Below are 22,493 nucleotides of genomic sequence, written 5' to 3'. Positions count from 1 at the left end.
AGAAATCAAGTGTATAGTTTTGATCGACTGAACTTGACAAACAAGCTTGAGATAGCAACGCTTGCGAGTTCGACCGAGCAGTGCTCTAACATTATCTTTATTTTAGTTTTTAGTAACTTCATAATAACAGTATTAGCACTATTAACATTAATATTTCAAGGGCGTAGATCGAATTCTACCCAAAGACTAAACCAAAGCTACTGAATCAATATCAAGCTATGGATCAATCCGAAGCACAAAGAAGTATGTGGATATCAATCGGGCAATTCTCCGCAGCATCAAAGATACAAAAGCATGACTAGCAACTTCATTCAATTGCATCGAACCCTTCTACCATCATCTAAGTTCCCGTGGACACCGATGTGTCTATCAAACGTACAACTTTTCTTGTGGAAAGTATTGACCGAAAGCCTTTTGATCTTCAACTCCAACATCCACCTCCGATGCAAATCTGATCCGAAGACTGTTATCCTGCATTCCTGCTCCATTATCATGTTGCTGCTGATTCATGGCTTAATTATCCTATTGTAATTGATGAATCTAGGGGTATTATATACCCTCGTGTAACAATGCCTTACTAGTTTAAAAAATTCCATGTTTCCAAAAAAAAAAAAAAAAAAAAGACTTGCTAAGCGGGAAGTCAAAATGCCCCCAAAACATGCTGTGCACAAAAGCTTGGGTGGAATGATCCGGAAAAGATCGAATGACTACTTTTCAGCTAACATACATGTACGACCTAAAACAATCCTTACAGCTAACTCTATCTCCCTTATACACTTAAAAAACGCTCTCCTCATATTTCAAAGAGATTTTAATCTTCTCTCATACACACAAAACATTCGAAGGGGGAAAAAAAAGGCCTTCATTTTTCTTCTTCGGCACAAAATCATCAGGTAATTGTATTCCTTTTTTTTCAATCTAGACTTAAATTTTTTATACGGTATTTGATTTTAGTGGCAAGGTTAGTATGACTGCTTAATTTGGCTTACAATTTCATTAATGAAGTTATTCAACAAATCTAGGGTTTTTACATTGTAAATCTTGAAATTGAATTTCATTATTTTTGATAATGGGCAGGTAGAGATGGGATTTATTATGGAGTTCGCTGAGAATTTAGTACTGAGGTTAATGGAAGATCCACAAGAGAGGGATCGTAAGTTCCGAGAACATGTTTATGCAGTTAAGGATCAATGTAAGAAGACCAAAGAAATGTGGAGTTTACCTATTCGTCCTTATGGGTTTTGGACTTTCGAGCGTCATAACTCACAAATGGCTTGGGATGCTCAGATTAGTCAAGTTCCAGGACGAAGGGATCCTTATGATGATCTCCTCGAAGATAAGACTACTAAACTTGGCAAATCACCCTAAATGGTCAGTTTCTTTTTGACTTGAATGTATTATGTCATCTCTTATTTAGCTGCGAAATTTGTAATATGATGTTTTTGTTGTTATTGCTAGTTAGTTAGTTACTGTGTTGTCATGGGCAATGGTGGTAGGCTTTTTACCTGGGAGTATGGGAAGCCTTGCTCTGGAATTAGAATGACACTTGAGTAAAATGGATTTAATAGATAAAGGGTTCAAGGAAGAAAGTTAGTTATACACATTCTGTTTTATGGACCCAAGGCTTTTGAATTGTTCCTTGTCTTATAAAACAAGATGTAGAAACAGTTACTGATATTGAGCTGTTGGGCACAACTTAAGATTGTTTTTGAAACCCTTTTATAAACTTTGATTATGGGTCAATTTTCTATAGAAAAAGGAAGCACATAACAAATTTTTAAAACATTCATTTACCGAAACATTTTAGTTATGTATTGTATACTGTTTTTGTGTGAGGCTAGTCTCGATATTGCATAATAACAAACGTTTCACTTTGTATTCCTTGTTTCTTTAGTTTTTGGTTTGATTATTTTAGTTGAAATAATAGAAGTTCCTAAAGATTTGTATCCTCTTATATTATTACTAAACTGTGGATCTAATCTAGCTGTCTACGTACACCACCAGTTCTAAGATGATTAAGTGATCTAGGATATTCACGGTTGCTACATTATTAATAGGCAAGTGTTCAGAATAAAATCTATAAATTGATTACATACCTTGTGATATATGCCCGTATCTTGAGTTTAAGCTTGTCATTCCTTGTACCCTCGATTTCAGAGAATTAACTTTAGGATTGCCGATTGTATCTTCTTGTTGCCCCAATTTCCTTCCTTGTTACTAAAATCTGCAGATGCAATCCGTAGTATATCACTTCTGGTTAAGGAATAATGGCTTTGTATAGTTGAAGCTTCCTTCCCATCTAAAGAATTCTACCATCTCATTTAACAGCCTGTAGACAGTAAAATGAACAAGTTTTATCCACTGCCCCACTCTTGCTATAATCATAGGACTAACGTGAGCTTTATGTTTCTACCACAAAATGTGTATGTTAGGCTATGTTATGTATAGTGCTTCCTTCGAATCCTTCCCACCTAAGGAATTCTACTGTCTGGTAAAACAGCCTTTAGAGAGTGAAATGAATAAGTTTTATCTACTGCTTCACTCTTACTATCATCATAAAGCTATCGTGAGCTTTATTTTTCCACCACAAAATGTGTATGTAAGAAAACTTATTCTGTGGTGGAAAATAAAGCTTGTGTTAGCAATGATATACACGATGTGGGCCTGCGCCTATGTCTTCAAATTGTCATACCTGATTCTCGGAAGCTATCGGTATTGGCCTATGCCAGTATTTCTGCAACCCAGGAGTTCAACTGTTCCAATCAATGAAGCTTCACTTTAATTACAAAGAATAACCATGTCAGTACTTCAAAAATGAGTATAACAGGAGACTTCTATTTTCGATTGTAAGGTTCCAAATCTGTTATATATTTGTCACAAGTTTGCCTATTTTCTAAAATCGCTTTCTGACTGAAACTTTAATTAGTGAGGAATATTGCAATTCTTGTCTAGATCGAAACGAGAAAACAGATAGGAGTATGTTATCGAGTTTCCGTCTAACTTTTGATTCTGCACTAAGAATCTATATAAAAATTGATTCTGCACTAAGAATCTATATTAAAAGACAAGATGAATATGCTGTAAATCAGTGCTGTCTCTAGGTAAACCAAATTAGGGATAACCAGAGCTTCTGTTTAAAGCAAGAGAGTTGGCTCGACCTATAACCGAGTTCCTTGCTGGTCCAACAGAGAGGAGAAGCTCGGGAGAGGGCCTTCTGAATTTTCTTTACTGGATCTTGACTGGGTGGGTCGCTTCCTCCTTCGTCTTTTAACTAAACTAGGAAAAAGAGACAATGAAACCTCGAGGTTCTGTAATCTCTTGATTGTGAACAAGCCTTTGACTGTATAAATATGTGACTGCCAGCAAGTAGTCAATATTTACAACTTCAAACCAGGATATGACTTAAATATCAAGCCATCTCGAGCAAGGGCTCGTGAAATCATATGCTTCTCTAGATTATTGGAACCGTTAATTTTCTTTCCACAAATGTGGTTTTTGATATTTACTCGTCATTTACTAATTGTGATTATGTTCTCTTGCTTCAGTGTTGGAAGCAGTCTTGCTACTTCAACATGTTGAAACTTACAATTATGATTTGAATAAGAAGGTCAGTCTACTAGAGACCAGTATCTGATTTTAGTTCAGACCTAGCTTTTCAATGTAAAGAACGTCATATTATTTTTTAATTAGGAAATTCTTTGTGTTATACTAGCAGTCAACCACATTTCTTTACAGGGTAGATAACTACAATAACATTGTCCTTGTCACGTCTTAGCTATTTGATATATGTTTAACTAAAATGATTTGCTGCAGGAGAAAATGTGCTCTGGATTTGCAGAATGACATGGAGCTATATGTAAGGGAATGAGAATGTCGATTGTTTTTACTAGTTGTACACTGCGGAATCAAAGTCGTGTTCTGTGTTGGGTGAAAAGCCGAAGTTTCTTCACTGTTTAAAGTTTCATTTGTTGCTAATAATATTCTGAAGAACATCTATTGTACAATGCTTTACTAGAACTCGAGACTGGAGTTTCTGTAAAACAGTGTTCTGTTGTCCTTGGTTTTCGACTCAAATACACAAAATCAAATTGTTGTGTTGAACGATCTGCTAGCTTTCTTTATTTTCTTTTTCCTTTCTTCTAGTTTTATTATCAGAGCTTACTTTAGTATGGTTAGAAACTTAGAAACCAGTACCAAACTGGCCCATCCAGAGATTTTGAACTTTGTTCCAAAGCAACTGCGTAGTTGAATAACTTTTCATGGTCTCTTCAACATTTGTCAGGTCTTTAGTGGATTTAGTTGAATCCATTGCATCAGTGTGCTGCTCATTGAAACACTGGGAGGGGTGTGGTTTAGCAAACCATTCCATATAAATCTGTTGTGAATCAACAACAATTACTGAAGAACAACACTTACAGTAACCTATGCTCATTGAAACACTGGGAGGGGTGTGGTTTAGCAAACCATTCCATATAAATCTGTTGTGAATCAACAACAATCACCGAAGAACAACACTTACAGTAACCTACTCTTCCAAAGGATGAGCCTCAATTTTCTTATTTCATTTCTTGAACTCTTCTTGCAAATGATTGGATATTAATAGTTAACGATTACCCAATCCTTGATGGCTAATCACAGCCGTTGGATTAAGACTACCCTAATCTGAAATTAAACACAAGATTTCCTAAATTACCATTACACAGAATTTAAAAGACAGCTGAAGTAACTGTGTTAGGCTCCAGCCCATTAGTGCACGAGTAAGTAGGGTAGTAGGCCCATGACAATACCTTCCCCATTTAAGCATCCTTGTCCTCAAGGATGAAGGGAGGAAACTGAGCTTGAATGTGAGAAGTGTCCTCCCAAGTAGCTTCTTCAGGTGTTGAGTTAGACCAGTGAATGAGTAGTTGAGGAATCTGAATAACATCACGCAAGGTGACTCTGGATGCTAAAACTGCAATGGGAGTGACAATGAATGAACCAGAAGTATCCACCAATGGCAGAGATGCAGTAACTGGCAGATTCAACCCAATCTTTTTCTTCAGCTGAGAGACATGAAAGACTGGGTGTATTCTTGATCCCACTGGTAGTTTCAATTTGTAGGCTACTGCTCCAATTTTCTGCAACACTTCAAATCGACCATAGTATTTTGAAGATAGTTCAAAATTCTTCCTTAAAGCTACAGAAGACTGTCTATAGGGTTGAAGCTTGAGAAAAACCTTGTCACCTACATCAAATGACCTGTCACTCATGTGTTTATCAGCAAAGAATTTCGTCCTGTCTTGAGCCTTGGCTAAGTCTTCTTTAAGTAACTGCAACATGTGGTCTCTTTCTTGAAGGTATTCTTGAACAGAAGCTACAGAAGTAGTTGTGTGGACTGGAAAGACCAGATGAGGTGGTGTGTAGCCATATAAGGCTTGAAATGGTGACATTTTCAAGCTGGTATGACAATTGGTGTTAAACCACCACTCAGCTAAAGCTAACCAGTTAGCCCATAATTTAGGAGAGTTACCTGTCATACATCTGAGGTATTGCTCTAAGCATGCATTGGTTCTTTCTGTTTTCCCATCAAATTGAGGGTGATAAGCAGTACTTGGGTTAAGGGTGGTTCCAAGTGACTTGAACAGCTCTTGCCAAAAATGGCTAATAAAATTTTTAACCCTGTCTGACACAATGGAAGAAGGCAATCCATGTAGCTTGAAGATGTGGTGAAGGAATTCTTTATCTACATATAAGGCAGTAAATGGGTGACTGAGAGCAATAAAGTGACTATACTTGGTGAGTCTGTCCACTACCACCAGTATCACTGATTTCTTGTTGGAGAGTGGTAAACCTTCAATGAAGTCCATGGATATATGTTGCCAAGCAGTGTCAGGAATAGGTAATGGTCGCAGAAGACCAGCAGGGGCGGAGTGCTCATGTTTGTTACATTGGCAGGTATCACAGTTGGCAACAAAATGGATGATATCTTGTTTCATTTTTGGCCAATAAAAATATGCTTTGACTCTAGTGTAAGTGCCCCACATACCTGAATGGCCACCAACAGATGAAGCATGCACTGAATGCATAATTGAGGTTCTAATTTGTTTACCAGAACCAATATACAATCAAGACTTGTACCTTAAGATGATACCATTGAGGGAGAAGGATTTGTGGGAAGGATGAATGAGTAGCTGAGCAAGAAATTGTTGCACAGTGGAGTCATCTTCATAGATGGAAAGAATATCTTGAGCCCACAGAGGTTGTGTTACAGAGATGGAGCAGCAGGTGGAGTCAGAAGGCAATATTGACAATGCATCTGCAGCTGTGTTGTCCTTCCCTTTCTTGTATTGTATCACATAATCTAAACCCAACAGTTTCATGAGCCACTTTTGTTGAAGTACATATGTCATCCTCTGCTCCATAAAAAACTTCAAACTCTGGTGATCAGTATGTATAATGAACTGATTTTGAGAGAGATAATGTCTCCATTTCTGCACTGCCATGACTATGGCTAAAAGCTCTTTTTTATACGTAGATAGAGCAAGAACTTTGGGTCCAAGAGGTTTACTAAAGAAGGCAATGGGATTGCCTAATTGCATTAACACAGCACCATTCCTATAGAGCAAGCATTAGTCTCCAATGCAAATGGAAGAGAAAAATTGGGTAGGGCCAACACTGGAGTAGTAGTCATGGAAGATTTGAGATCTAAGAAGGCTTGCAATGCAGATGGAGACCATTGAAAGGCATCTTTCTTAAGCATGTCTGTGAGTGGTTTAATGATGGTGCCGTATCCTTTAACGAATCTTCTATAATACCCAGTAAGACCCAAAAACCCTCTCAATTGCTTCGAGTTTGTAGGTTTTGTCCAATGATGCATTGCAGATATCTTCTCTAGGTTAGCTGCAACTCCATCAACAGTAATGAGATGGCCTAAATAAGCCAATTGAGACTGAGCAAAACAACACTTCTTGAAATTGGCATACAGGGAGTGTTGTCTGAGCACTGTGAGCACTTGAGAGAGATGATCCATATGTTCCTCCAAGGAATGACTATATATCAATATATCATTAAAAAATACAAGAACAAATTTTCTTTAAAATGGCTGAAAATTTTTATTCATGAGAGCCTGGAATGTTGCAGGAGCATTAGTTAAACCAAACGACATCACTTTGAATTCATAGTGTCCATGGTGTGTCTTGCAGCCAGTCTTATAAATGTCATCCAAGTGCATTCTGATTTGATGGTACCCTGCTCTTAAATCCAATTTAGTGAATATGATAGCTCCATTGAGTTCATCAAGAAGTTCTTCAATCAGTGGAATAGGAAACTTGTCCTTGACAGTCATTTCATTGAGTTTCCTACAATCTACATAAAATCTCCAAGAGCCATCTTTTTTCTTGACCAACAATATGGGTGCAGCAAATGGACTGTGACTGTCCTGAATAAGACCATCATCTAACATCTCCTGAACCAATTTCTCCACCACATCTTTTTGAATGTATGGGCATTTATATGGTCTTTGAGATGCAGGGACTGAATTAGGTTTTAATGGATTTTACGGTCCAGTTCTCTAGGAGGAGGTAGTGTGGTAGGTGTAGCAAAGACATCTTGAAAGACTTCTAAGACAGATGAGATTTCAACTGGTATAGGAGAGATTGGAGTAGCAGTAATGGAGAAAAATTGTCCAATAATGGTAGGGGTATTATTTTTGAGAAACTTCAAGAAGGACTCGCCACTAATCATGTTGCAAGAAGGAATAGAAGAACTGCCCTGTAGTGTGATCTGCCTCCCTTGATGAAGGAATGAAATCTTCAATTGAGCTAGGTTGAACGTTACATCACCCAATTGGCTCAACCAATCCACCCCTAAAACCATATCACAACCCCCTAATGGAAGGACTCTGAGATTACCAGAAAAAGCATAGCCCTGCATAGACCATTGTAGTCCTTCACAAATACCTTGGCTCACTGTGGTATCACCATTTGTTACTGTCACTAGCATCTGTCCAGTTAGAGCAATGTGTAAGTGTAAGTTGGTTTCCAAAGTAGAGTCCACAAAACTATGGGTACTCCCAGTGTCTATAAGGACCAATATATCCTTGTTATTGAGTTTACCAGGAACTCTAATTGTGGTTTGATTAACTACCCCAGTTAAGGCATAGAGAGAAATTTCCATAATGGTGTCCACTGATGTTGTAGTGAGATTTCTTCTTCTTCACATCCATCCTTTGATGGAGATGAAGGATCCTCATCAGAGGCGACAAGCATGAAGAGCTGCTGACTTTTACAACGATGGCCTGGTCGATAAAAGACATCACAATTATAACATAACCCTTTGTCGCGTCTGGCTTGCATTTGTGCAGGTGTGAGTTGTTTTATTGGAGGTGTTGGTGGTTCAACTTTGGTGGGTGTGATGGGATGTGTGATGATTGGCTTGTCTGAGGAAAAGGATGGTTTAGGTAAGTTGGTAAGAGGTGGAAGAGATTGTCTGAAACTGGTGGAAGGGGAAAACGAACTGGTGGAAGGGTGAAATTGTCTGGGAAATTGTCTAAACTTTTTGGTAGAATTTTCCACAGAAGCCCGTTGAATGCGAGCTAAGTAGAAAGCATCAATATCACTAGCTGGTTTAAACATTTGCACTGGATTGCGAATCTCCTCTTTCAACCCACTGATAAAACTCAATGTAAAGTAATCCTCAGAAAGATTCTTGTTCTTAGACTTAATAATAGCTTTCAAAGATTCACGACGTTCATAATATTCTTCCACAGTGGATGTTTGAGCAAGTTTGTTAAAGCTACCAACATAATTATCATAAGCAACATCTTCAAAACGACAACACACATCCATAGCAAAATTATCCCATTCAATAAACGGTTTTCCTTCTAAATAATCTAAGAACCAAGCATCAGCTTTACCCTCTAAGTGGATTGAAGCTAAATCTACTTTTTTCAATGGATCCACAGAATTAAGAAGGAAATAGCGTTCACACTTTCTAACCCAACCTCTAGGATTTGAGCCGTCAAATCGAGGAAAATCAATTTTCGGATGACGAATAAAGTTACCTGCTGTAAGATGAAATCCAGATTGATGAGCACCATCTTCAAAAGGATTTGTCTGATGAGAATAATGGGTATCAGAGTCGAGATGAGATTGCGTAGCAGGGAGCACAGGAAGACGGGCCAAGATCTGATCCAGTGAAGACTGCATCGAACTCATCTTAGAATTAAGCTCCTTAACTTATTTCTCTAATGTTGCAATTTTATCACCATCCAGCTTCTGCTGGTTAGCAATATCCTTCATTGTTGGTGTTTTCTCAGCTCCCGTCAGGATTCAGGTACACATGATTGATAAGCTGATACCAAATGTTGCGAATCAACAACAATTACTGAAGAACAACACTTACAGTAACCTACTCTTCCAAAGGATGAGCTTCAATTTTCTTATTTCATTTCTTGAACTTCTCTTACAAATGATTGGATATTAATAGTTAACGATTACCCAATCCTTGATGGATAATCACAGCCGTTGGATTAATACTACCCTAATCTGAAATTAAACACAAGATTTCCTAAATTACCATTACACAGAATTTAAAAGACAGCTGAAGTAACTATGTTAGGCTCCAGCCCATTAGTGCACGAGTAAGTAGGGTAGTAGGCCCATGACAAAATCCTGGGTAGAGGAAAGGAAACCTGTTTTGAGGCATACTCATTTTCTTTGAGGCATACTCATTCATTATACCATCTAGGGTGGGTTTATAAGGGGTGTCTAAAGGTAGTGCAATTACCTATATATCCTTAAATAATTTAAATTACTAAAGTGTCCTTATCCTCAAAAACCTAAAATCAAAAATCAAAATAAACTTTAAACTCAAACATCTTGGACTCTAATTCAAGCAAGAAATTGATCAAGCAAAGCAAACACGAATCGAAGTTAGCGATGTTGGAGTGCGAAATCCAAATCTCAAATGCTCTTAGATGTATTTTAGATTGTATGTGTAACAAATCCATCTTGTTTTTGATTGATTTTATTTTGTTTGATCGATAGAATATGATTTCAAAGATGAAATTAGGTTTTCTGAAGATCAGTTCGGGTGATCTTGGAGTATAAATTTTGAGCCGAACCTAGTGTATGATTTAGAGAAACACTATGTTCGGCGAATGCGACTTTGCTAGATTTTGTTCGAATCAGCCAAACCAAAATTCGTCAGTTACAGAGTGAAGTTCGGCTGATAACTTTTCAGCCGAACCTCAGTTTTTTGAAAATATACCTAGGTTCGGCTGATAACTTTTCAGCCGAACTGTTCATCTGGTCAGTAGATCTGGGTTTTGAAAATTCATTTTTTTGACAGATTCAACTTATAAAAAGAAATTAAACCTCGTATAGACACCTATGATTTAAATCACACATTTTGATCACTTCTAATCACTAAAATCTCAAAATTCAAAACCCAAGTTTTTTTCACTTCTTCTTCTTCCTCTCAAAATCCCAACTCTCTCACATAAATTTGATTTATATACTAATTCACCACTAATAATTTAACTTTCAATCAATCCTTAAAATTCCTAACTAATCAAATCTAATCATAATCATTAACACCAATTATGTAAGGGTAGTTATGCCATTATTAAAAAGGATGGATAAGGGGTGATGCTGTCTTTTATTTAGTGACCCTATTTTGGAATTATTTCATATGCCTCAAAAAAATTTAGAGCATCTCCAACAGAAGGTGCAAAAAATCCTACGTGGATTTATTGTTTAGTCCTTTTATTTTGGGGGTCTACATATATCGTAAATTTAGGACCTCAAACCTAAAAAACTATCTCCAACGGTTGACGTTTTAATCCCTTGTATTTCATATGTGGATAATTTTAAAAAGAAATTAAAATCCACGAACAAAAACTAAAATTTGAAAATTTAGAATCTAGAACTTTAGAATTATGGAGGGAATATGCCCGCCAAAACAAAATTTCCCTCCAAAATTCCTAACTAAGAAATACATGATAAGATTGAAAATATAAAATCATGGATAAAATACCCCGTCAAAAGGAAATTCTGGTTAGAATTCCTAACCAACAAATATATGATAACATTGAGATTGATCTTTTATCTCCTATATAAACCCTAGGTTTCACAGAATAAAAATACCAGAGCGGATAAAATTTCTTTTAGAAAAAAAAGCACAAGCAAGTTTGGGTAAAAGCTTTGATCTAATATATGTATGTCGCTCCACTTCTTTTCGTGTTTCTATCCTGTTCACGTTTTGATTTTGTTTCCTTAAATATTTTTCTTCTTCTTCCTTTTTTTTTTTTTTTTATCAATGGACCTAGAACTATGAATGTTTAAATGGTCGAGTATTTTGATTGCTGGTCTATGGTGTACTATCCATACTGCACCACATCAATGAGTTCTCTTTTTATGAGCATAATCTTTTTTACCTTTTTTCTTTACTATTGATGTTTGATGATAGCAATACTCTGATTGTTGGTCTATGGTTTTTTATCCCTATTGCACCACTTCAGTTGGTTCTCTTCTGATAAGAAAATCCTCTTTAAATCATGGTGTATGCTTTTGATAAGCAAATAGTTTTCTAGGTGTTAAAATCACTATGTTTTTAGGTCGGATCATAAATATGATTACAAATGTATATTATCTTTTGCATAATAAAAACATATATATGTGTGATGTAATCAGGAAAACGATCCTTCCCTTGTATTCAAGCACGATTAGGAAGACTGTTTAGTTTATTGCAGATTTCTGAAATTTAATTTTAATTGCCTAGTAACATGTTATGTAGTGATATCATTTTTGTGGTTTGTTATTGATGCCAAGATATCAAAATCAATTGCTTTATATGTAACTTATGTTTATTTATTTTTTATTTACAGGTTGATTTACATATATTGCAATGGAGTTCAGAAATCAGAATGCAACCCAAGAACATCAGTCACAAAATCCTGATAACCATGTTACGGATACACCTCCTAACCTAGAACACCAAATTCCTTTTGCATTCATGAATTCTAGCCATATGAATACCTCACAACTCCTTCCTCATTTTTCCTTGCACCGCGTGAACGCTCCACAACCACAACCATTGTGTGGCTTATCCAACCAAGATGTGCCTAATCTTTATGGCATGAGTTCCCAAGGTTGTTTTACCACTACACCCAGTGCTTCGAAGCAGCCTGGTAGCAAAACAAAAAGGAAAGACAACCCACCAAACAAGAAAAAGCCTACGAGCCAACAAGGTAACCGCTGCAGTTGGTCTACGGAAGAAGACATTGCTCTAACTGAGGCGTTTCTATATGTAACCCTGGATTCAATAGTAGGAAATGATCAAAGAAGTGGAACCATGTGGCAGCGTATTCTTGAGGCGTACAAAAATAATGTTACTGATTATGATAATCGCAGATGGAATAGCTTAAAGTGTCACTGGAAAACTATACAGGCATATGTTTCAACATTCCATGGATTTTACGAAGGCATAGAGAGAGCTCCCCCAAGTGGAAGTCAAACACATGATGTGGTATGTTTCTTTTAGTATCTAGTGTATCAAAATATTCTATTACTTTCTCTACCATTATGAATATAAGTTTTTGTTATTAAACTTAGAATATGTGTGCAGAGAAGAGAAACAAAGATTTTGTATGAGGGAATCCAAGGTTCGTCGTTCAAGTTCGAGCACTGCTGGGAAATTTTGAAATCGAGTCCAAAATGGTGTTCCCTACAACTGAGCAAACCATTAAGAGCTCGGTTGATACAGTAGCTAACGAAGAGGAAAAAGGTCATGTTGGCGATCATGGAACTGAATATGATAATGATGATGACCGTCCGCTGGGAAGAAAATCCAGCAAAGAAAATAAGAAGAGGATTAATGATCAAAAGGATGTGGTAGATATGTTATGTAGCTTTCAAAGTACTCTTGAAAAACAGCACTGTGAGAGTCGTCAAAGTTTGGAGATGAGAGAAAGAATGTTAAGCAGGGATTTGGAGTTGAAGGAAAGATCTTGTAAGTTGAAAGAAGAAGCTGATCAAAGAAAAGCAAAGGCTGAAAAGAGAAGAGAACAAGAACGTATTATGAAAACAGATATGAACAACCTTCAACCAATCTTGCGGGCTGCCTATGAAAAGATGCAAAATCAGATTATGAAGGAGTGGGAAAAAGAAGGCTTATTTGGTGATGGCTTGGAGAACTGGTAGTGTTTTGTCTTAGTAGTCGTTTCTGTGAAGCTAGTTTTGAATAATCATCGATGAATTTGATAAGTACTTTATCTATTTTTTCTTTGTAGGGGTTTGTTTTTGTAGCAGTGCTAGAGGTTTAGTGTGTTTTTTCTCCAGTAGTAGAATGAATGAAATTCCTTTGTTTTTAAAAGCTTAACTTTGATTTGCTATGTCCTTTGTGTTGACTCTATCAGTAAAGGGAACTCCCACCATCTTTAAGTCCTAATACCAAGATAATACAAGTTTAGATTTGAACATACTAATCCGGACGGGTTCAAACTGAGCTAACAGTTAATACCTGCAATTTTCTGAACCAGTGTCATAAATTACTTACATGGATATCCTCCTGCAGTGCACCACTCCAAATATTCACCTCCAACATTTCATATATTTACTAACAAACCATAAATACTTATGACAAAATATAAGCAATGATGCAGAAAAATGGAAAAAAGCGACAAACCAAAAACAGTAATACAATGTGAAGTACTAAAAACAGAAACAAAAGTAAAAGTCTGAAAACTTAAAAGCAACAAGTTCATTCATAAGATGAGTCAAGTTCAGAATACGATCCGGAATACATTCTTTCCAGAATATAAATCTAACAAAATTTATTCCAAAAGAAACCACCAAATTCTTTCATTAATAAATTTAACTAATGCATTAACTAATACGATCAAATAGTTCTTTTTGTCCACTAATCAAGCGAGGCACCACTCTCACCACCTGCCGAAGGGGGCTACTCGTCTCCATATTTATCTCACAAGTGATTAATGAGATCAGTTTTCAACATATTATGTGTCGTAGTGCTTCTTGCTCGTTTCATTCTGTACAACATCCTCGAAACAAGAAAAGGATAGTCATGCTCCAAATTAACAGAAGGAACTTTGTCATCTGGAAGAGGCTCCCAAAGTTCTGGATCTATTCCTCGAAGCTGCTCATCTTCGATTATCATATTGTGCAAGATAATGCACGTCTTCATAATCTTTCCAAGATCTTTTGCTTTCCACATACATGCTGGTCCTTTAACTATATGTCATCTGCTTTGCAGGACTCCAAAAGCACGTTCCACGTCCTTTCTAACAGCTTCTTGTCTTTTTGCAAACAAGTGTTCTCTTTCATTATTAGGATTAGAAATTGTCTGGATCAAAGTAGCATAATTTGGGTAAATACTATCAGAGAGATAGTATCCCATATTGTATTGATTGCCTTGAATCGTGAAATGACATGCAGGAGCAACTCTGTTAATGATGTCATCGAATAGAGGAGACCTATCGAGAACATTAATATCATTATTCGAACCTGACATTCCAAAGAACGCATGCCATGTCCACAAACTCTGAGATGCCACAACTTCTAAAATGAGAGTCGCGACTCTTTTGAACCCATTGGTGTGCGTACCATGCCAAGTCGTTGGACAATTTTCCCAATGCCAGTGCATACAATCAAGACTTCCAATCATTCCGAGAAAGCAACGATCTTCACCTTCCTTCAGCAACATTGCAATATCAGTTTCAGTTGGTTTCCTTAGATATTTTTCTTCGTAGATACCAATTATAGCATCGCAAAAACGCTTGAGACATTCAATTGCAGTGCTCTCGCCAATTTGGACATATTCATCAAGGTTATCAGTGGCGCAACCATATGCAAGCATTTTAACAGCTGCAACCATCTTTTGTAAAGGACTTACTCCTTCCATTTTAACAGCATTAACCTTACGAGTGAAGTGATCATCATACTGACGAATATCATATAAGATACGAAGAAAAAGATTGATGTCCATCCTAAAACGACGTCGAAAATGATCAACTATGTACCTTGATTTTTCCCCTTTAAAGTAGTCATGAATAATAATCCTATGCCGAGGAATTCTATCGCGGTGAATGACACGCCTTCCAGGAACAGAGCCATCACGAGGTCTTTTAATGTCTATCATTGTTGCTGCGCATATGACCGGGACAAGTGTTACAAGTTTTCTAGTCATTCCATATGGGTTCAACATATCATCCTCGCTCATATCATCAAAATCTAACAACCGCTCTGTTAGGCAGGAATATTCCTCACTACTAGTTGATGAAGTATCAGACATTCACATCTATCACACCTAAAAAACACAGCTAAATCCGATTGTGAGAACATATATACATATGTAGTTTAGAAAATTGTAGTGCATAATCTAACATCTATCAAATTAGTAATCAATATGAAAACAATTTCCATGTAAAAATCTGTAGAGAAATTTAAGATCAGTATTAAACGTGTAGACTGCCAAGAAAGATTTCTTATTTTCTTTTAATACCTAAGTTTATCTTCCCTTTACTAAATTTTTTAATATTTGATCGATTTCACATGAAAACCTTCCACTAATTAGCATAGTTGTACTTACACTACAGTTGGTTGGTTTTCTAGTTCCGCGTCAACTAAGTTGTAGATTGAAATCCAAAAACTGAACCTGATTCGCACCTAGGGACATCTTCATATACTGGAAACACCAAAAATAAATAAATCAAATGAACCCTTCCAAACCTTCAATTGGTTTTGTCTCTATTTCCACCTGACAGAACCACAATCATCCATTTATAATCAAATGACCGGCAGTGTCAAGGTGTGACACTAGAAGAAAAAAAGTGTTTGGATTGTACAAGAACACCGATTTGTTTTAATCTGGAAAATTCTAAGTAATGGATGGCATGCAAATTTAAATTTCCTTGTTTCCGATTCTATTGATATCTGAATTCTTATGCGATGTTTTTATCGAAAATATAAATTTGCTACACTTCATTCAATAGATTTCTAAATGATATAATTGGAATCTCTAAATAGAAACACATGAATCAGAAAACGTACCGATGGTTTGTTCATAATCCCAGCTTTCTGTGCAAAACCCTAGCTTTCCCACAAGAAATAACGGTGAGAACGGAGAAGAAAAAGAAGAACAGAGAAGAAAGAAGAAGAAACAGAATGGTTGGAGTTAACGAATTATTTTTATTATTTACGAATTTTTAATCTGAAAAAAATAATTATTAAAAAAGAAAAAAACCGACGTGGAGGTGCTTCCGAAGGTGTAGTTAGCACTTTCTTGAAGACCTTTGTATTTATTTTGGCACCCTTCCTATTTCATAGGACCAACTGTTGGAGATGAATTTTTTATAAATGGGGTGTAAAATCCTATGTGTCATCTGAAAAAAAAATTTAACCTTCTGTTGGAGATGCTCTAGTATGCCTCAAAATAGGTTTTGAGGAAAGCGCAACTGCTTGGTAAGGAGTACGGCTTAAATGATACTTAATGCAACTGCTTTCCGGATCACACAACTGGTGAACCACAACTGCTCAACAAGCTAATGCCGCAAATTTAGTTAGCCATTAAACCTGGAGAAAATAGATTCTGAGATCAAAATTTTCATGAATTGCGCAAAGAAAATTAGTCACTTTAAACAACAAAGGAAAACAAGATTTAAACAACAAAGGAAAGGTTAGGAAAGGATTAAAGAAACATCTAGATGAAGAAATCACAGAGATGAGAGATTTAAAAATGAATTAATCAACCAAATTTTGAAAATCGAGTTGACTCGGTTTTTGCCGATTTGCAGGGCTCCTCCAATCTTTTTTTACAACTCGCATATTATGGGAGATTTTTATCCTCAAATGGCAGAACAAAATTCAAATGCCATCCCCCGCAAAATCATCAAAATCTTATGTGAAAACCATGTATTGGGTACACATGTCGACATCGATTGCATCAGTGTGTTGCTTATTAAAACACTGAGAGGGGTGCGGTTTAGCAAAACCTCAGTTGCATCAGTCTTGAGTGGAAGGCGAGGTCCATATTAATCTTGGGTACTAGAGATGCATCAGGAGTCCAGAGACTCCAGGCATTCCAAAGCTTCAAACCAGAAAAACACGTTTGCGCTGGTGTTAGTGCTCTGTAACTGTAACCAACAACCACTCGGGACTAAATTTAAAAATGCTGGTAAAATTAGTTTCATCAAATTTAGTTGAAGACAAATCTCTTGCACAAGAAAACCAAAATAAAAGTTGTATATAAGGCCCCTCAATCCTGTTCTCAAAATGTATCTTCCCTGTATTTATTTACAAGCATTTGTACATGATTGTGGAAATTTCTTCTGTAAATGTAACAACTCCAAAGCAAAATAGACCTAAGTTTGTTAGATGGCACACCAGTCTCTTTCCTCTGCAAATGTTGTACAATGTTAATGCATTTAAGATGCAGAACAACCTATGAGACGGACGTTGTGGAATCTTCATCCTCCTTTACTATCATCCAGTCTTGCTTGGGTCCCTGCACAGATGAAGAGATGTTAACTTTTGAACCCCTAAACCAGGGAAAATCCTTGGGTCACAAATAATGTTAAAAAGAAATTAAGATTCACAAGTAGACTTCTCTCATCTTTCTCTGACTCGCAAATCATTTCAGGGTATTACTCTTCTCATGTTTCTGTTATCACATCTCTCAAAGATATGAAGTGAACGTATGGTCCTATCTACGTTTACGAGTTGTTCTGGAAGAGTAGAATTTCGCATTACCTTTCCCTGACGAATAATTATCGGAGAATCTCCAGTCATATCCACAACAGTTGAAGGGTCGGCTACTCTAACGCCGGCAGCAACAACAAAATCAATACCCTGAAATAGTGCAAGAATATCAATTCATGAAGATTGACTAAATAAGTGAATACCATAACAATTCCCCACATCCACAAATCATAGTTGAACAACAGTAATTAAATTATTTAACCGGAACCAAAGAGCACCATTGGTCCATAAACATCGGGTATTGCAACTGGGTCTAAAATCCACTCCTCTCCCTTTGCCCACTTGACACTGACGAAAAAATGCGAATGCAGTTCAGGGACAGATGATCGATACAACAAGTAACAAAAATACTATAGGTGCTTGAACACCATCAGTAGCATCCAAGAAAAAAAATTAAGGACAATTCGACAATTCCGAATAGCTGAAATTCTCCTAATCACCTTGTGGAAATTAAAGGTGCACCCATCTCTTCAAGGATTGCTTGACACACAGCATCATCAGGCATGCGAATTCCAACAGTCTTCCGTGCTGCGTATTTGGGGGTTGTTCCATTTCTTATACACTGTTTAGGTAGTTCTTTGCTTGCAGGTAAGATGAAAGTGTACTGTCATTTACAACAAGAATATAGACTTAATAGCCATTTTCGTTATGTAGAAAAGTTAAGATGAAATCCAAAGTATTCAAACTCAATGGCACACATAATTCTGCTCCCACTGCATTTAAGTTACCGGTAACAATGTGCAGTTTTGGCGAATTTCCCTTGGGTGTGACTGGTGAGTGCCTCAAATTTGCTCTTTTATTGATCACATTTATGTCCCAATCTTACTATTACTAACAGTTTTATCGAAATAAAAAAGTACTTACAGGCCCCGGCAAGCAGTGCTTAACCACTCGAAAGACGTTTGCTGAACCTTGACCATTACCACGCGGAAATCCCAATGTGTAAGTATCTATGTCCCGAAGAGAATGGCATAAGATACTAAGAGGCTGCATTCATGATAAAAAGTTGTTAGAGAAACAATGTTAGATAACAAGCAATACTTACAATTATCAGTAAAAGCATCTTAAGGACAAAAATGCCTTTCGCAGCGCATGAAAATGTTGGTGGAAGGGAGCTGTTACACATTTTACCTTTGATGTCTCTATTTCTTTGATTCTGCAAATGTTAAACAACAACAAAAAACAACATATTAACAACATGATCAAGCAAGAAGTAATCCGAAATCAACCAACTGCGCCCAGAAAATAAAAAGAAAAAAAGTAGATCACCTTCGAAGACGCTCAATGGATGACTGACTTCTCAAATCACAAACAATTGCGTACCTGATGACACAGTTTATTTAACATACAAACAGTTCTACTTAATCAAGTAAACAATGGGCGATCAATTATCAAAGCCTACTTTATAAACAATCTACAGGAGATAAAATTTCAGCCTAAACCAAAATATATAACAACTTATGTTAAAAATGAAAATAGTGGGGGGTACAAAAACAAAAAACAAAATTAGTAAAGTGGGGTTATGTAAGACCATACACAGTATCAGTAGGAATGACTCCAACAGCTCCTTCTTTCAAAAGTTTAACAGCGGGTTCCAATTTCCAAGTATCATCTCCAGATTGATCAACTTCCACATATAACAGTTCTCCCTACTCATACTCTAGCATTCATTAGAGTTTGATACACATAAAATGATGTAGATAGAATGAGAGAAGAGAGGATTACCCTTGAAAAGCGAGGCGCTGAGTATTTGAGGCGCTTAGGGTTTCGTTTAGTTGTTGCTGTACATAATCCACTAAGTTTTCTTTGTGGCGTCAGTGGCAATACTACTGCCTTCAAATTGAAGGGAACAAGGGGGGATTTTGTGACTGAGCTACTGAAAGATAGGAAATTAGGGCTTACTCCACCAATTTTGACCACCTCTAACCCCATTTTTGAGAATTTCTTAGAGACTAAAATGTAGAGAGTGAGACTCTGCGACTTGTCTTTCCTTGAGTCCTATCATCTACAGAAGCAAATTCAACTTTCTTGGTGGGTCCCACTACCATAATTTGCCAGGAAATCCATAAGACAAATGTCATCCCACACGACTTTGCAGGATGGCTTCCCGCAAAAGCGGCTTCTTTACCGTTAGATGATCAAATCAATGGTTAGATTCACATTCAGAAAATGACCTGTCATTTTCAGGAAGGACCCACCACTTTCAGGAAAGGACCCACCATTTTCCCTAAAAGGTTCAAGGCTGTTAGATCTGGATTTTAGTATGATCTAACGGTAAAGAAGCCGCTTGAGCGGGATGGCTTCCCGCAAGGTCGTGCGGGATAGCACTGTGGCAAGTGCACGGTGGCATACCAAGGGCAATTCCTATGGAAATGTACAAAACCAAATTTTTGTTGAGCCAGGTGAATGGTCAAATGTGGTTTCACACTATGGAAAAGAAGTGGGCGGTTGACCGTCAAGCGCCAGGTCGAAGTGTCGTCGTTGGCGCTTGAAGGTCAATCGTTGGCGTGCGCAGGAGAACCGCCAACGGCTACTTTTAAACTGTCACCGGAACGGCTAGTTTTTACCTTCATAAATACAACTCGAGTTTAATCTCACAAATTCACAACAATCTTTCATCCGATCAATCTTTTCTTAATTTCAATTGCTTTCGATTTTCAACGAAGAATCCTGATTTTGGTTCTTCTGGGAAGATATGGAGATGGATGAAATGTTGTATGAAGAAGAGGAAGAAATGTGTATGGATTTTTTGCGTCAAATGTATGAAGATGCAATTCAAGATAGAAGAAGGAGAAATATTATGTTACAATTACAAACCGGGATCATATCAAAGCCTTTAGAGCCATATGAAGTTACGACTAGAAGATGGACGTGGCGAGATCGATATTTTTACCAAGACAAGATGATGCATGATTATTTTAATCATGATTGTGTCTATTCCGATGAGGATTTTCAGCGACGATTCCGCATGGACCGCAACTTTACGCAAAGGATTATTGCCGAGCTTTGTCAGGTACAACCTTTATTTAATTATCAGTATGATGCACGACATGTACGAGGCTTTAGTCCCGAAAAAAAGGTCATTGCTGCCCTCCGTATACTATGTTACAGAGTACCAGCGAATTCCATGGATGATTACATCTGTATAGCGAAAACAACCGCCTTTAGATATCTCAAATTGTTTTGCGAAACAATAGTCGATCATTTTGGTCCAACCTTTTTAAGAAAGCCCACTCAGGAAGATGTTCAAAGAATAACTGCATAAAACACCGCGAGGGGTATTCCAGGAATGCTAGGTAGTCTTGACTGCATGCACTGCACGTGGCATGCGTGTACGGTTGAACGGGTAGGACAATATAAAGGTCATTATCCAAAAACAACTGTAATTTTGGAAGCTTCAATTACTTATGATTGTTGTTTTTGGCATGCTTTTTTTGGAGGTTCAAATAAGGATCTCAACGTTTTAGTATAAATCACCATTGTTTGAAGATCGTAAGAATGGGATCGCGTTGCACTGTAATTTCACCATCAATGGTCATCACTACACTCAGGGTTATTATCTAGTAGACGGAATCTATCCAGAATGGTCAACTATGGTTTAAGCTTATAGTTAGGTAGGTTTTGGACCGACGACTTCGAAGGATATGAAGTACTTTAACACCCAACAAATGAAATGTCGAAAGGATGTTGAACGTGCTTTTGACATACTAAAAAAGAAGTTTGCCATCATAGCTAGGCCGACACGCTATTTTGATCTTCAAAAAATGAACAAAATTATGCTAACTTGTATTATTCTGCATAACATGGTCATTGAAGAAACCAGACGTGACCCTACCTAGACTAGTTTTCCAGATGAAGATTTGAGACCGAATCTTGTGGTGAAGCACGGATGTCCGACAAGAGAATATATACTTGCCACTGACAGACTACAAAACCAGGGAATCTATGGATAACTAAGATAAGATCTAACTAAGCACCTTTGGGTTTTAAAATGAGCAACAGACGATGCGCGAGGGCATGGCAGAGGCAGATATATGTTATTTTTCAATTTAGTGTTGTTTATTTTAATTAATGTGTTATTTAATTTAAAGTTGTTTGTTTTTAACTAAACGTCTACACTTAAAATTAAAATTAAGGCAATTATATTAAAATTAATTTTAACTAAACGATTATATTTAAACTTAGCTAGTAAACAAGAATTAAAATCAGTTATCAAGACTGTATTCATCTTCGTTTTCTTCTGAGGCATCATCTTCTTCGTCTTCTTCCACATTCTCATACTGGCCAGTTTGTTGAGGGACTTGTTCTTCCGCCATATCCATTTCCTTAGTCCATACAACAAGTTGTCGTGCATTCATTGTTGAAGTGTTCAAGGAGAGTAGCTTGTTTAGCTTACAATCCCCGTAGTATTGTTCTCGCGAAAGACGACTTTTCCTTTGTTGCTTTATAGGAATGCCACGTCCCTGGTTCTAGATGCTTCTATCTTCAACTCGAATTCCTTGTGCTCAGCATAGTTGAACTTGTTTGAGAGGGAAAAAGGAATAACATCCATTGGATGTCGAGATTAGAAAGTAGTCATTGTCGGTTTAGTCTCACACGCTGGAGGGTTCACCAGAGAGACGCTGGCGTGTGGTGGAAAAACTGGCGAGTTTGGGACACACACCAGCGTTTCTGGCTCACACGCCAGCGTGTTTGCTATAACCGTCGGGTTTCCATCAAGCGCGCTCCTGTTCTTCC

The 22,493-nt window shown here is 37.1% G+C and overlaps 4 protein-coding genes across 7 annotated transcripts; 2 read left to right on the top strand and 2 right to left on the bottom strand.

Annotated features, from left to right (window-relative positions):
* Positions 1-753: 753 nt before the first annotated feature.
* Positions 754-4,106, top strand: LOC113281471. Of its 4 annotated transcripts, XR_003326167.1 has the most exons (4): positions 754-893; positions 1,078-1,371; positions 3,546-3,607; positions 3,814-4,106. XR_003326167.1 is itself a non-coding variant. In XM_026530221.1 (3 exons), exon 2 carries the CDS (start codon positions 1,084-1,086, stop codon positions 1,366-1,368), a length of 285 nt encoding a protein of 94 aa, XP_026386006.1. In that variant the 5' UTR covers positions 754-893; positions 1,082-1,083; the 3' UTR covers positions 1,369-1,371; positions 3,814-4,106. The 4 variants fall into 4 exon arrangements, 3 of the variants coding, with proteins under 3 accessions (XP_026386006.1, XP_026386004.1, XP_026386005.1); XM_026530221.1 differs by lacking the exon at positions 3,546-3,607 and having other exon boundaries at positions 1,082-1,371; XM_026530219.1 differs by lacking the exon at positions 3,546-3,607.
* A 7,780-nt stretch (positions 4,107-11,886) lies between these two features.
* Positions 11,887-12,522, top strand: LOC113278990. Its single transcript, XM_026527706.1, has one exon. The coding sequence runs from the start codon at positions 11,887-11,889 to the stop codon at positions 12,520-12,522; it is 636 nt and encodes a 211-aa protein (XP_026383491.1).
* Positions 12,523-14,238: 1,716 nt separating this feature from the next.
* On the bottom strand, positions 14,239-15,291 carry LOC113278989. The gene has a single exon (XM_026527705.1). It carries the CDS (start codon positions 15,289-15,291, stop codon positions 14,239-14,241), a length of 1,053 nt encoding a protein of 350 aa, XP_026383490.1.
* A 1,919-nt stretch (positions 15,292-17,210) lies between these two features.
* Positions 17,211-19,731, bottom strand: LOC113281470 (uncharacterized protein YciO-like). The gene is made up of 9 exons (XM_026530217.1): positions 19,482-19,731; positions 19,293-19,405; positions 19,026-19,079; positions 18,888-18,912; positions 18,621-18,743; positions 18,197-18,360; positions 17,975-18,044; positions 17,748-17,846; positions 17,211-17,502 (listed from the first exon to the last, which is right to left on the bottom strand). Exons 1-9 carry the CDS (start codon positions 19,686-19,688, stop codon positions 17,440-17,442), a joined length of 918 nt encoding a protein of 305 aa, XP_026386002.1. The 5' UTR covers positions 19,689-19,731; the 3' UTR covers positions 17,211-17,439.
* Positions 19,732-22,493: the final 2,762 nt, after the last annotated feature.

The sequence above is a fragment of the Papaver somniferum genome, chromosome 5 (genome assembly GCF_003573695.1).
Source record: "Papaver somniferum cultivar HN1 chromosome 5, ASM357369v1, whole genome shotgun sequence".
Taxonomy (NCBI): Eukaryota; Viridiplantae; Streptophyta; class Magnoliopsida; order Ranunculales; family Papaveraceae; genus Papaver; species Papaver somniferum.
Note: the sequence above shows the minus strand (reverse complement) of the source record. Positions and strands in the feature narration are given on the sequence as shown.